At 45.3% G+C, this 15,681-nt stretch overlaps 1 protein-coding gene across 1 annotated transcript; it reads right to left on the reverse strand.

Annotated features, from left to right (window-relative positions):
• Positions 1-701: 701 nt before the first annotated feature.
• Positions 702-13,056, reverse strand: Gabarapl2 (GABA type A receptor associated protein like 2). Its single transcript, XM_048437205.3, has 4 exons — positions 12,898-13,056; positions 12,535-12,590; positions 11,053-11,225; positions 702-1,308 (listed from the first exon to the last, which is right to left on the reverse strand). The coding sequence occupies exons 1-4, from the start codon at positions 12,929-12,931 to the stop codon at positions 1,218-1,220; spliced, it is 354 nt and encodes a 117-aa protein (XP_048293162.1). The 5' UTR covers positions 12,932-13,056; the 3' UTR covers positions 702-1,217.
• Positions 13,057-15,681: the final 2,625 nt, after the last annotated feature.

Here is a 15,681-nt window from a genome sequence, read left to right on the forward strand (position 1 = left end):
TGCACGCCTTTGATCCCAGCACTCAGGAGACAGAGGCAGGCGGATCTGGCCCCATAATGAGCTCCAGGAGGTCTGAGAGACCCAAACAAAAGAGCACAAGTACATATAAAGTTGTATACATGTCAGGTTGATAACTATAAAGTCAAACCCTGTCTCAAACAAAACATAATGCAATGTATAAATATATGTTTTATTTTATGTAAACAAAAAAAATTTATATACATGTTGGTTAAGAGAACTCAATGGCTGCTTTTCAAGAGGACCCAGGTTCAATTCCCAGCACCCACATGCAGCTCACAACTGTCTGTAACTCCAGTTCCAGTGGATCTGGCACACCCTCACACAGACATACATGCAGGCAAAACACAATAATAAATATTTTTTAAAATGTATATGCATATATTCATACTTAATTATGCTAATACATATTGGGAAAAAAGCCCATCAAGTCAATTTTCCATAAGCAGCAGAGATCTGAAAACAGTGGTATAAATGAGACTTTGCAATGTATACCTTTTTACATAGCCCTGGTATCTGAACCTTATGACTATATTATCCACTGGAAAAAAATAATCCCTTTTATGATACCAGCCACCACTTCCCTCCTAGGTTAGGCTGCCATGGCCTATAAGCCTGACAAATAGGAACCATTTCTCTGACTCATCCAAAAGAAGGTGAATAAGGACATGGTCACACTGGAATGCCTTTATAAGAGGAAGTTTTATTGTTAATTATTTACCTTAATAGTCTCAGAAAGAAGAACAGATTAGCTTAATCCAACATGATTTGCAGTTGGCAAAATCTAGTGAAGCAAGTGTATTCTGATTGCTAAGGATTTCATTTGGGGGCTTTTAATACTTAGCCACCTAACACTTGGAACATAATCCAGAACAATGCATTACCCTTCCTTTTCACTTTAATGCCACACCTACCTCCCTTCGTTATGGAAATATCTTCATTAAATATGATTCCCAGAGGACAGGCTCCTTGAAGCATATAGCCATGAGGTCAATGCACAAAAAGAAAACTGAAAATAAAACTCTGTATGATAATTTACTAATCTAAAGAAACAAAACCTTCCAATATATTAAGAAATAAATCCAGTTACAAATGCACTAGTAGGTCTATGTGAAGAGGCTCTGGTAGAGTAACTGAAAACAGCCAGTTATTTACAAGATACACAAGCAGGAACGGTGCACCTAGCCCAGCACTGGCCCTCAGAAGCCAAAAGTGTTCTCTCCGCTGTAGGCCACATACAAGAATCCATCTTCATCTTTTTCCTTCTCGTAAAGCTGTCCCATAGTTAGGCTTGAAAGAGAAAAAAAGAAAAAGAAATCATTGAGAATTGAGTCCAGGTATTAAGTGGAAAAATTAGGCCTAAAGATGAAGAGCTTTGTGGTCGGTGGTTAGGAGGTAAAAATAATTCAAGCACCTGCTGTGACTGCAGTCTGTTCTAGAGAAAGAACAGAGCATGAAAAAATGAAGATGGGGTGGAGGGTGGCTCATTGGTACAGCCCATACAGCAAGCACAAGGCCTGGGTTCAATCTCCAGCACCACAAAGTGGGAGATCACAACAAATCAGGATGCAGGTACAGTGGCAGGCACACCCCTGACATTCCCATGTTCGTTCTGAAGCCCTTCAAGAAGCCAACGCCCAAGGCGTCCGATGACTTAAATGATGACAATGATAGGACTATCCCTGAAAGCAAGAACATGTTGGGCTCTTTTCTTCAGGGTATTTATTTGAATGTTTATAATTTAGACTCAGTGTTGAAGGTACAGGTGGATACTTACTATGAACACTCCCAGACCACAAACCCCAGAGATCTATATAAAACTATGAGCAAAATGACCCTTGTGCACAATGCCCAAAGTTTCCACTGTATCTGGGATCCAAAGAAACCTTCCCTAGGCCAGGAATGTACTTCAGTGATAGAGTGTTTGTCCAGCAGGGGTGAAGCCCTGGACTGGAACCCAATACTGCAAAAGAATAAAATGCAACAGAAGATTGCTGAAGCTTTCCAAAAGCCTCCAAAAATAAGATTCCTTAAACTAAACATGTGGGTGGAAAATAAGCCTTCCCTATGCTGTGAAACAGACTGCAGTGGAGAACTAATCTAGTTCTCTGCCAGGAAACTGAGTTGTCTCAATGAGAGTAGTAACACCCACTGCAACCTCAAGCAAGCTCTGATCACGTGACCATACTGATGGAGTATAACCAGAAATGGTGGGTCAACCAGAACCAGCAGTGAGATGCTGATCCAAGAACAAGTCCTGGTCACAACAGTTGTTTAAATATGGACATAGCATATCCACAGCATAGGTTCAACCTCCCACACTGCATAAAGCCTAGGTATAATAGCTAAAACTTAGAAACCCAGCACTGAGGACAGGATGATCAGAAATTCAAGGTCACCTTTAGCTACATATCAAATTCTAGGCCAGCCTGGCTACATAAAACCCTGTCTCAAAAACAATTAAGTATATAGCCAACCAAGAACCAATGGGGAAATGAGGAAGGGATCCAGCACCTCGTTGTGAAGCAATGATTACTCCTCAGCTTTGCTGCTGGTGTCTGACTGAGACTAATATGTAAACATGGGACACAGGCCACATTTATCAAGGGGCAGTTTCTGCTTTCCTATTCCACTTCCTGCCCTATTTGCATGTTTTGTGTGGATGACTGTGTGGGTAGATTATTAATAACGTGGGGGATGAGTATGAATAAGAAAAAGCCTGTTGCCAGGTGATGGTGGTGCAGGTCTTTAATCCCAGCACTCAGGAGGCAGAGGCAGGAGGATCTCTATGAGTTTGAGGCCAGTTTGGTCTATAAGAGCTAGTTCTAGGACAGGCACCAAAGCTACAGAGAAACCTTGTCTCAGAAAGAAAGAAAAAAAAAAGGCTGTCATCTTCTGCAATCACAACAGTTCTCCATGTGAGGATTCTCAATTTGGAATTTGTGAAATAACTCTCTGGATTGGCTGGAGAGATGGCTCAGCAGTTAAGAGCACCTATTGCTCTTACAGAAGACCCAGGTTCTGTTCTCAGTACCCACATGGCAGCTCACAACCATTTATAACTCCAGAAGGGGATCTGACACCTTCTTCTGACCTCTGTGGGCAGCAGACACATGGTGCAAATACACACACACACACACACACACACACACACACACACAGACAAAACTCTTCCTGCATTTAAATAAATCTAGGAAACCAAATAGAAAGAAAAAAAGCAGACTTCTCTGAACAGCACTGTTGAACCAAATCCCTGTGGGAATATCCTATACGGCTGCTTCTAAAACAAATCAGGATCTCTATTCAGCACCTGAAATGTGCCATCTGAATTGAGATGTGCTAAGTGTAAAAACACAAGATTTCAGAAATAAAACAAGTTTGGTTACAAGTTAAAATGACAAAATTTTCCATTTACTAAGTTAAATAAATGGTTAGTTTGACCTATTTTTGCTGGGTTTTTGTTTTTTGTTTTTTGGGTTTTTTTTTTTTTTTTGAGATATTATGTAGTCTTGACTGTCTTGAAATGCCACTTGTAGACCAGGTCAGTCTTGAACTCAGAGATCCTCCTGGGTACCAGGGATCAAAGGTGGGAAGACACCACACCCAACGATTTCACCCATTTTTAACTTGTTGAGTGTTAAGGAGCTACTAGTATTTAAAACCCACAAGAGGTCTGCATACCATTTCCGCTGGTAAGTCAGAGTATAGAAGGAAGCTGGTCGTGAGAACACCTACTCTGCTGATTTTCATCCTAGGCTGCCGTCAGGATCTCTAGAGAGCTTTACCAGCATCTCCACGAACAAAATGAAGATAGATTTCTCGTGGTGGGACTCAAGCATTTTTTAAAATTAGCATACAAAGTAACAGGTCTCCTTGAGGCAGTCTCAAAGACTTAAATTTTTGGTCAATTCTACCCTCCTTCCCCCTGGGTCTCCACCCCCAATGCCTCCTTCTGCCGTTATTAGCTCCACTACTTGCTTCACTCAAGTCTGGCTCATGATTTATCTACCTCAATAGCCCCTCTCTAGCTTTCACATGCATACTTTTTTCTTTTGGGAGGGTGGATGGGAGTCACGACAGGGTTTCTCTTTGTAGTCCTGGCTGTCCAGGAACTTGCTCCATAGACCAGGTGGGAATCGAACTCACAAAGATCCACCTGCCTCTGCCTCCCGAGTACTAGGACTTAAGGCACACACCACCACTGTCTGGCTCCAGGAATGATTTAAAATGCTGAAGATGAGTCTGTGTGTGGCCATATTAAGAACAAAGGCATCTGTCTTCTGGGAGTATAGAGAGTTCTCTTCTGATTAAGAAGTGAGGTGATGAGTCAAACATGAGTGAAAAGCCAGCAGGTAGCAGGATTCGTTATACAGCTGAGCCTCCAAACTGAAAGCACTGCGACAGTACACAGGCCTGTCCTTGGTCCAGGTCAGGGCGCCCTTGAAGAAGCCTGTTCTCACATCTCCCCACTGTCATTACCAAATGGGGTAATGGCAGGAGCTTATAGTGCTCAGCCCAGCACTTCCTTGGTTCCACTCTTTCCCAGCGGGTTAGAAGTACCAATACAGCAATTCTGAACCCCACTGCTCAACTACAAACACCAAAGAGCTTCATGAACCACTCCTACGGTCTACGGTCTACTCAGACTCCACAAGCTGTTCACAGTGAACCACGAGCAGCACTGGAACAGCTGTTGTCTAGGCCAAGAGTGGCCTGGGACTCAGTTCTGACCTCTACCAGGGTGGAGGCCATAAGCACATGGCTTGTGTTCCACTGCTTCCCTCTGTTTTTTAAAAAATTTACTTGTGTGTGTGTGTGTGTGTGTGTGTGTGTGTGTGTTTTGCTTGCATGTATATCTGTGTATGTAAGTGCCTGCTGACTGCAAAAGACAGAAGGCAACCCTGGAACTGAAGTTCCGAACAGTTAAGAGCTGAGAAGTTGCTCTTCAGCACTAAAGCCATCTCCCCAGCAGCTCAGTTCTACTGTCTTTTTTTGTTTGTTTGTTTGTTTGTTTTGTTTTGGGAAACAGGGTTTCTCTGTAGCTTTGGTGCCTATGCTGGAACTCACTCTGTAGACCAGGTTGGCCTCGAACTCAGAGTCCTGGGATTACAGGCGTGCGTCACCACTGCCAGACCAGTTCCACTGTCTTAAGTAAACACTGGGTTCATCAATTTGTTTAACAATGCCCAAGCAGCTACAGAGATTGAGAATAAAAATCTTACCTATCCTAACACTCTAAGCTCTTTTCTAAATACATACATATGGTAACTTTTTATTCTCACAACAACCTGAAGTCGTACTATTGCAACCCATAATCCAAAGGAGTAAAAACTAATACATGGAGAAACAAATAATTTATCCAGAAAACATTCTTCTCTCCAACTTGTACCGCCTCCAAGTGAACACACAGGTAGGCTAGTCCCAGTGACCTAGCATTAGATCTTTGTACCTTTGGCAAGGATCTTACTCAGAACAATGCTTCTCACACATACACTAACAAACATTCCACTGAACGATTACTCAAATGAAGCACAGGCTTCAGTTTAGGACATGCTCTACAAACCTTAGGGCAGATGAGCTTCCCTCTTAAAACCAAGGCCTTAGCACCAGAGCTGAGCAGGCCCTGTCAGCAGGTCAGGAGTCCTAAACCAGAGGCAGTTCTAACATAGCTAACAGGCAAGCTGCCCAACCTGTAAACAGTCAGACCACAATTCCGAGGCTTCCTACCTAAGCTGCTGGGAGGTTTCCGTACAAGACACCCACAGTCTTTAGTACTGCAGTGTCCAGTACTATATGAAGGCCCCTAGAAAGAATTTTGCTGAGGGTACCGGGGGCACTGCTGCCTTCTGAACTCCTGGTTCTGACTGGTAAAGAACGGCAAAGCAAGGAGTCAATCTAAGGTGAGGAGGAGTTCTCGGGTGCTGAGTAAGTGAACCACAGTTCCTCCCTAGAGGCTGCTCCCCCACCTCAATCCGGGTCACAGATCCAGGCAAAGTTATTTCTCCTAGGCAGGAACTGACCAAAGGTAAAGCAAGTCCTAGTAAGAACCAGGTCCCAGATTAGCTATGAGAACCCAAGGCAAACATTCACTTTCTGCTTCTCGATAGCCCTTTGCACTGGGGGTAGGCTGACCTAGGGCTCACGTGGGCACCCAACCCCAGTAGAATTGCCTTTAACTCTCAACCAAAGGCAGGGCATGGAGGCACTGAGTCATACATAACTAGGCTGGAGTGATGAGCACCTGGTCAGCCATCTGCTGCACAGCTCCTGTGCTTCCCCGTCTCTTGGCACAGTGGGGTGAGGTCAGAGACAATGACCACACCGCCGAGGAGCCAGAAAGGCACTGATTGTCAAATGCAAGTCCAAATGGCCCAAACAAAACAAAGCTGACTACTCCTTCCAATCAGATGTCCCTCTTGCACAATCTTCTGCCATTACTAAGGCACACCTTTTCTTTAAAACAAAAAATTGTCATAGGACAACCCATAGGACTCAATTCTCTCTTTCTATCATGTGGGTTCCAGAGATCAAACTCAGTTCATCAAGCTTGGTGGCAAGCACCTTCACCAGCTGAGCTATCTTCGCCAGACCAATAGCCATTTCTGAAAGAAGTACTTACCCAGAAATGATCAAAATTGTTTTAGTTTAAGCACACTTCTCAACAAAAGGTGGGTTCTAAAACATCTCACCATCCTTTTGAGACCTCTTTCAGACCGAGAGGAAACCAGCCAATCTCCACAGCACTGGTTCCTCCAGGCCAAACTGTCAACATGTTAGAAGTATTTATTCAACAACACATTCCTGTCTGTTTGGTTTTTTGACATAGAGTTTCTCTGTGTAGCCCTGGCTGTCCTGGAATTTACTACGTAGGTCAGGCTGGCTTTGAACTCTGCTAGCTGCCTGCCTGTCTCAGGTGCTGGAATTAAAGATGCACATCACAACACCTGGCTTTCTGCTTCTATATTAAACAGGGAATTAAGAATATTCTTGTCAGCTGGGCAGTAGTGGCGTGAGCCTTGAATCTCAGCACTCAGGAGGCAGAGGCAGGCCTCTGAATTCAAGGCCAGCCTGGTCTACAAGAGCTAGTTATAGGAGAGGCCCCAAAGCTAAAGAGAAACCTTGTCTCAAAAAACAAAAAACAAACAAACAACAACAACAACAACAAAAAACTATTACCAGACCTGGGTTCCCCTCTACTACCATGACTGGGAAAGGTTTATACCAATGCCTTTCAAGTTCTGTCTACAGCAAGGAATAGTTCCTCTTCTGTGTTGAGCCTGATTCTTTTGTTTGTTTTTTGGTTTTTTGAGACAGGGTTTCTCTGTGTAGCCCTAGCTGTCCTGGAACTCACTCTGTGGACCCAGTTAGCCTTGAACTCACAGAGATTCGCCTGCCGCTCCCTCCCAGGTGCTGGGATTAAAGGCGTGTGCCACCACTGCCCAGCTGAGCCAGATTCTTGATATAAGCACAAAGACAGAGAATTCAACTTTCTAATGCTACATGAAAAAGGCAGTTGAGGCCTGGTGCGGTGGTGCATGCCTTTAATCCTAGCACTCGGGAGGTAGAGGCAGGTGGATCTCTGAATTCAAAGTCAGCCTGGACTACAGGGTGAGTTTTAGTACAACAAAAGCTATGCAGGGAGACCCTGTCTCAAGCAATCAAAAAACCCAGGAAAGAAAAAGAAAGGCAGCTGAGATCCAGATCCCACCACCTTTTAATTTTTTTTAAGAAAGGGAAACTCAAAAAAGAAGGAAATAAAACTCTTAGGGGCTTGCCTCTGTGCACAGCATCTGTACTTGGTACAAACTCTGCCACTCTGCATGCTATCACCTGGGTTCAGCTGACAAAACCAGCATACCCTGTTCAGCCTCAGGCAGCACTGTCAGCTATGAACAGGGAACACCAGGACTCATTCTCTATGCTCATTTCCCACTCATTCTGCAGTCTGCAGGCCCCAGAAGAAGGTTAAAGGAGGCTCCAGGTTTCTGTAAGGAGTCTGGAAAAAGCTGAAAAGAGTCTGCTTAATTGTCTTTGAGGAGACAGTGAAGCTGAGTCAGCACCAGCTTTAGGAAAGAGACCCTGGTTCTCTGGGCTGTGGTAGGTAGGTATTTTATCTGCATGGGTCTGATGATGTCACATGCCTCTTGTCTTTAAACAAATTGGATTTTGGTTTTGATTTCTGTTGGAGACAGGGTCTTACTGTATATATTCCCTCAGACAGTCTCCTCCTGCCAGCAGCTGGAATTACAAAGTGTATCATCCCAAACTTGGCAACAAATACATTTTGGGGTTTTGTTTGTTTGTTGTTTTGTTTTAAGACAAGGTTTCTCTGTGCAACCATCCTGGCTGTCCTGGAACTCACTCTGTAGACCAGGTTGGCCAAGACCTCAGAGATCTGCCTGCCTCTGCCTCCGGAAGTGCTGGGATAAAAGGGCTGGCCACTGCCACTACCCAGCTCTAAATCCTTTTTATTGTTTAAAATGGATCTTTCTACAAAGCTCTGGCTAACCTGGAATTCACTGTGTAGACAAGGCTGTCCTTGAACTCAGAAATCAACCTGTATATGCCACCACCACCCGTCAATAAATACATTTTTACATTTTTAATAAAACTCCCAAATGAATACAGATTGGCCTGCAGTTAAGTGTAGGGCAAGAAGTCATTAACTTGGACCTTAAGCACTAAGTGCCTTGGTGTTCTCTTTATCCTGAAGAGTCAGAATTTGATTTCTGGACTTCCGGTCACTCAGTCCTAAAGTCCTAACTTTGCTCAAATACAATCTGCTTTAGGGTAGAGTATTACCAGACTAGAAAAGGCAAATGGGATAAATGAAAGCTCGTTTGCTGTTCCAGAAAGCACTTGGAGAGAAAATGGCTCTGAAGCAGCCTCTGATGCATGAGAACCACTTTCCACTCAATTTATACTTCAGGGACAACAGGGAGGAAATAGGTAATGAGATCTATCAGCTATTGTAATGGCGAGCTACTATGGAGCCATCAGAGAAACCTTAATGTCATCAGACAGTAGGAACGGGAGGGAGCCGAGATGTGGCTAAGCAGTAGAGCACATGCCTAGCAAGACAAGGAACTGGACCACCACCACTCAGACCATGCCAGAGCATCAGCACTAAGGAAAACAAACCCAGTGCCATTGATCCTACTCTGACTTCCCCCCAGTAAGCCACTGTCTCCAGGCAGGAGAAAAGAAATCACGAAGGTGCTGTACAAGTTCTCAAAGCTCCTCTATTACCTGAAGGGGAGTCAAGAGGGACCCCACAGAAGCCTGGCTTCCTCCCTTGGTAAAGTGCACACCCGACAACACACTACCCAAAAGTCTGTGAAGAAAGGCTAGGTAAGAGGGTCCCAAGAATGACAAGACCACCAGAGCTATAGGTATTAACAGACCAGTAGCACCCAGTGGTGCTACTTCAGACAAATACTGGCTTTAGAGAAGCTTCCTGTATTCTCCTCTACTGCCTCTCTACCAGACACCAAAAAATAGGTGGTAGAGATTAGTAAAGAAGGAATCAGACTAGAGAATAATAGCCAGTTTTTCACCTGATAGGTCTAAAATTTGGCTTAGGTCTCTTCTGGAACTAACTTTCTTTTCCTCCTTCTTTCCTTCCTCCCTCCCTTCCACTTTCTTTTCTTTCTTTCTTTCCTTCTTTCTTTCTTTATCTTTCTGTCTCTGTCTCTGTCTGTCTCTCTTTCTCTTTCTCTTTCTCTCTCTCTTTCTTTCTTTCTTTCTGAGATAGGGTCTCATTCAGCCCAGGCTATCCCCGAATTCAAGTCCTCCTGCCTGGGAGTCCTAAGAGCAAGCCACTACACCCAGCATCTTGTAGTTTTCAGTGAATCATGTTTTTACAAATTATGCTAGTTCCCGGGACTCTGAAAGCTTAAACTGATAGAAATATTACTTTTAGGGTAGTGTGAAACCTAGTTTGGGTAACTAAAAATAAGATGTGACAAGAAATTCACACTGAGGGAGAACAGTAAAGAGCTGACTATGTTTAAAGGTAACTGAGCAGAGCAATGATCTAAAGATGAGCCTCTTTGGGACCTACAGGTTCCTTCTGGTAGAGAGAAATGGGACCAGTTTACATGAGTCAGTAGGTGAAAACCTCACTGCAGGCCTCACTGGTTCAAGTCCAGGAAAGTTCTGAACTGTTTTTAAGAATTTCTGAGAATAATTTATTTAGGGTATGAGATATGTTCATGCCTATGTGGAGGCCAGGGGCCAATACTGAGTATCTTAGTCAATTTCTGAGGGACTACAACAGGTGCATTTTCAAATCCAGACCTGGTAGCTGGGCAGATGACTCAGTAAGTGCTTGCTGTGTGAACATGAAGACCCGAGTGTAGGTCAGTGAGCTCCAGGTTCAGGGGCAGTCTGTCACAATAGACACTGGGGTTTAGTAAGGTAAAAGCACTAGCCTCGCAAACCTAACAGCCTAAGTGCCAATGATGGAAGAGGAAAACCAACTCCAAAGTTGTCCTGACTTTCATACATGCACTGTGCCACCCTCATGCATATATACACACAATTTTTAAAAAGTGAATAAAAAGAAAAACAAGCATTAGTCTAAAAAAGTAAATAAATAGGGTAGAGAAACAATTGAGGAAGACACCCAGTGCTGATCTCTGGCTGGCACACACAGAGATCCATACATATTACATAAACTCCAGATTCTCTGTTTTAACAGAGTACATACATAATTGTGCCCTATGGGTGTTTTTTTTTCCCCCTGAAGCTACTGATACACAAATTAAGAGTTTCAATTGGGGCCGGGGGTGGTGGCACACATCTTTAATCCCAAGGAGGCAGAGACAGGCAGCTCCCTGAGTTTGAAACCAGTGTGGTCTAAGTGTGGTCTAGAAAGTGAATTCTGGAACAGTCAAGGCTACACAGAGAAACCTGTCTCAAACCAAACCAAGAACTGCAGTCAGAACTCTTAAGCTTTTATACCTTCCAAGGTTTGGGTTTTACAGGCAGCAAATGGATTGCTAGGCCAGAGGCCCATCACAGCCCTCTCACCTGGACTGCGGGACTGTCTTGTCCACAAACAGGAAGATCGCCTTCTCAGAAGGAAGCTGAATCCTTTTCCTGATGATCCACATGAACTGAGCCACAGTGATGTCAGATGGAACCAAGTACTTCCTTTTGTCAATATCAACAATCTGAGAGCCTGAGACTTTTTCCACGATCACCTGGAAAAGTCAAGATATGTCAGCAGGGGAGGTTGTACTTCAGCAAAAGAGGAGCGCATGCCTGCCATACACAAAGGCCAGTACTTGATTCCCAGCGCTGTAAATAGATGAGAAGGGAAGGAGGGGGAGGGAAAAGGCACAAGTGCACATAAGCACAGGACCGAATTACCTAACGTACAGCTCTGCCCTCACAGTATGATGAACATAGCGTGGGCACGGCAGTGTGTGGGAAAATGCACAGCATGAGTGGATACACCTATGTCTTAGGAAGCCACACTCTGGAGGTCCAGAACTGATCAAAATGTTATCTTTAAAGGGTCAGTTGCATCTCTCATCTCTGATCTCAGCATCTATAAGACCAACACAGCTAAAAAACTTTCTAACTGACCAACTAAGAGATCCTCCTGCCTCTGCCTCCTGAGCACTAGGATTAAAGGCGCACACCACCACCTCCACCATCAAACTTTCTAACATTTTATCTAGGCAGATGAAATATCATCTGGCCAAAGTTTCACCTGAGGTCTCTTAAGCCAGGATCCCTGAACAAATCCACACTCCTAGAGAATTAAGATCCCAAGCAACAGAGGAAAGAAGAATGGATAAACTAATGGCAATGCTCTGCATACCCAGCCACCCAGGAGCCAAGGTTTTCTTTTGGCCTGTTGCTTCTCTAACAGGGCTAACATCTGCCCTCCTAATTCTCTCCTCAAAGGAACTGTTTACAAGCAAAGAGCTACAATAATAAGACTTTATGTACTTCAAAAATCAAGAATGACATCAGAAACCATCTCCCCAACTAGGCAGAAATATAGCATCATACTTATTATTGACTAAAGACAAAGATGGCATTTCAGATTTATTGGTCAAGCAAGGATGGAACAACCAGGGTGAAAAGAAACTACAAGTTAATGGCTCAAAGTTAAAGACGAATGCCCTGATACTAAGGTACCCTATCCAAGACCAAGTGACAGTCTCCGTCCCCCATCATTCCCCAAAGTGGAAGTGACCTGTTGCCCTGTCCTAGAACATGGTTCCTTACATAACTGGCGAGGGAGCCTAGAGGCTGCAAGCAGCTTGCTGCCCTAGATCGGAAGATTCAGCACTGATGCCCCTGAACAGCACCAGCCTCTTGTGCCTCAGGCTTGGGCCGGCCCCAGGCTTGGGCCGGCCCAGCCCAGTCCGTCCGGTCTCTGGCTCCACTTTGAGACCTTAACTTATCAACTGTTGCATGGCCCAGCGCACCCGCCCGAAACCGCTCCAAGACTTTAAGGGTGACAGAAGGGTGCGGGGACGGGGAGTCCACACTCACCGGAACCCGGTCGGGGTACTTCGCTCTGATCTTCGCGGATTCCACGCATCTGTGTTCTGCGAGAGAAGTACACCGGGCTGATTGTCGCGCCTGCCTGCCCGCCCGCCGTCCCCAGTTCCCGGAACCCCATCTTCCTGTCCGCCCTTCGCCGCCCTCAGCCTGAGCGCGGACGCCCCGAGTCCTCGCCCCCGGGTCCCTAGCTGCCGCCCCCGTCACGGATTTCCAGCAAGATCCGCGGAGGGCTACAGGGGTCCGAGGGAGGTGCCCAGGCTGGCGGGGCCTTGGCGACCCAGCTGACCGGCAGGGCGGCGCGAGTGGGGGAGGGGCCGCGGCCCGGGGCCCGGCCAGGCCGACCGCGCTTACCCAGAGAGTGGTCCTCCTTAAACATCCACTTCATGGCGGCGGGAGGCGACGGGGCCGGCTCTCTGAGCCGTGGACTTCGGAGAAGAGACCACAACAACAACGGAGGCGGCGACGGCAGCGACGACTACTCGGCAGGCGGGACTTCCGGCCGTCGGAGCCTAGCAACCACCCGGGGCGGGGCTTCCGGCGCGCCTGGTAAATGCACCAGGGGGCATGAACTTACGTGAGGGGCGGAGCCTAGAAGGAGACCCCAAGGGGTTCTCCTGTGAATGGCGGATGACGTAGGTAGCTGAGGAGTCTGTGTGCGACTGGAAAGGGGTTTGGGGATTGTGCGTGACGGACAAGTTATGGCACATAGCTTAGAACGCATATAAAGGCGCTGGTAGGAGAAATCTGAAGCTTTCGAAAGATATGATTATTAATGTTTGGCCTGGTAACAAGACGGGGGGCTCAGTTCTAAGCACTGTGTGGCGATGCGTACTGATGACAACCTAGAGTTCTAGCTTAGGCGGTTTTGCACCTAAAATTGATTTTAAAAACTTTCATATCCCTCGACTCGTGACTACATACTTAAATATTCATAAAAATTTATGAGCAAGTATCACAGATACGCATTTAGTCAATGGAATATCCCCGATCAAAGAGATCCTTTATCGCAAGCTGTCAGAGGCTATGAGCGGAGTATTTCCCTGGCCGTGAGACATCCGAGGCCACGGGGCGGGCGGTGGGAGTGGCTCAGCAATCGCAGCCTGAGCTGCTGGTGTCACCTGCTTAGGCATAAGCCTTGGGGTTCATCCCTAGCTGAGTCGCAGTGGAGTCATCGAAGCAGCCCGCTCTGGGTCACCATCTGTTTATGCGCCGGTGACCATGTAACACGAATATGCAGTTAATTGGGCACCTGAGCACGTGCTTGTGATTCTGCTGCATCTGTCAAGCTTGTGTCTGATGCTGTCATCCGTCATTTCCTACAGTTGAAATTCCTGACGGATGCTGTGACTGCAGCTTCATTCTGAAAGTATTTTTGTTCTTTTAAATTGGAGTCAGGGGTGAGACAGACCAACAGGTAAAGGTGCTTGCTGCCAAGCCTGAAAACTTGAGTTCAATCCCTTGAACGCAAGTGGTGGAAGAAGAGAAGCTACTTCCAAAGGCTATCCTCTGGCCTCAATGTGTGCACCGTGGCATGCCTCTGTACACACCCAGATGCATGAAAAAAATATATTTTAAAAATAAATATATAAATATAATTTGAAAAAATTAAAGACTGTGTTTCTGTCTCCCACGAAATGAAAGAACCTCTCAATATTACACTTGGGCATCGATGTGGCACACAGGAATGCTGTTCTGGAAAGCAGGAGGAATCCATGAGCACCCACCCATGCTGTGGCAGAGTTTGCAGTTCTCATGGGAAAAAACGAAAAACTAAATGACAGGTGATATTTAGAAGAATAAAGCAGCGGATGACTAAGGCATGGTGCGCCGGTGGGATGAAATGATTATTAGACAAATTGCCACACGCTAGGAACACAAAGGGCCCCCTGTGGCTAGAACTAAATAATCTGCTGGGAAGCAGATCAGGAAGACCTGGAACAAATTAGAACAAATTGTGTGGTGCCGTGAATTGCATTCTGACAGTTTTGGCTTTTACCATAATGTGATGAGAAGTGAGGTTTTTAAGATCTATAATATATCCAGAGGTTTTTTTTCTTCTTTCTTTTTTCTTTTTGTCTTTTTCTTTTTTTGGTTTTTCGAGACAGGGTGTCTCTATGCAACAGCCCTACTTGTTCTAGAGCTAACTCTGTAGACCTGCCTACCTCTGCCTTTCAAGTGTTGGGACTAAAGGTATGCACCACCACCGCCCAGCTTTTTTTTTCCCTCCCAAGACAAGTTTTTTTCTTTTTGTAGTCTTTGCTGTTCTGGAACTTGCTCTGAAGACCAAGGTGGCCTATGGCCTCAAACTCAGAGATCCTCCTCCCTCTACCTCTGGAGTACCTGAACTAAAGACAGTTGCCAGCACGCCTGGCTCATTCAGACTTTTTAAAATGATCAGCCTAACCTTGGGGTGTAGTTCAGTAATGGAGCATGTGCGTGCCTGGATTTAATCCCCAGCACAAGAAAGAAAAAGAGATAGAAAAAAAATCATTGGGCTGGGGATTTAGCTCAGTTGGTACAGAACTTTGAACTGAAGCCTTGATTTAATCCCAAGAGCTGGGTAGTGGTGCACACCTGTAATCTCTCTCTTTTGTTTGTTTGGTTTTGTTGTCTTGTTTGTGTTTTGTTTCCTGGCTATTCCGGGACTCCCTTTGTAGATCAGATTGGTCTTGAATTTGCAGAGATTTGCCTACTTTTATGCTAGGAATTAAAGGCACGCACCTCCACCCCCTGTTCACTTCTAATCTCAAGGAGTAGTAGGAAATTCAAGGTCATCCTCAGTCACGAGGGGTGTTGGAAACCAGTCAGGACTAGAGATTGGCAGGTGAGGTGACTCAGCACGTCAAAAGAGTTGCTGCCAAGATTGAGTACCTGAGTTTGGTTTCAAGGACCCACGTGGTCAAGGAAAAGAACTGTTCAGGCAGAGAAGGGCGGGTCTCTGTGAGTTCAAGGTCAGACTGGTGTACAGAGTAAGTTCCAGGACAGTCAGAACAACACTGAGAAACCCTGTCTTGGAAAACCAATAAATAAACAACTGGATAAATAAAAAACAAATAGGGCTTAAGGGGCTAGAATTTAGTTCAGTAGTAACATACTTTCCTGTATACAAAAATCACTAGTTCAAATCTTCAACAC

Source organism: Myodes glareolus, chromosome 22 (assembly GCF_982192425.1).
Source record: "Myodes glareolus chromosome 22, mMyoGla1.1, whole genome shotgun sequence".
Lineage (NCBI taxonomy): Eukaryota > Metazoa > Chordata > Mammalia > Rodentia > Cricetidae > Myodes > Myodes glareolus.

Excerpts from the sequence above, each read along its gene's own strand:
- Gabarapl2 (XM_048437205.3), bottom strand. The coding sequence starts at position 12,931 with ATGAAGTGGATGTTTAAGGAGGACCACTCTCTGG. Across the intron at positions 12,591-12,897 it reads TAAGGAGGACCACTCTCTGG|AACACAGATGCGTGGAATCC; the intron begins GTAAGCGCGGTC and ends CTTCTCTCGCAG. Across the intron at positions 11,226-12,534 it reads AGTACCCCGACCGGGTTCCG|GTGATCGTGGAAAAAGTCTC; the intron begins GTGAGTGTGGAC and ends TGACTTTTCCAG.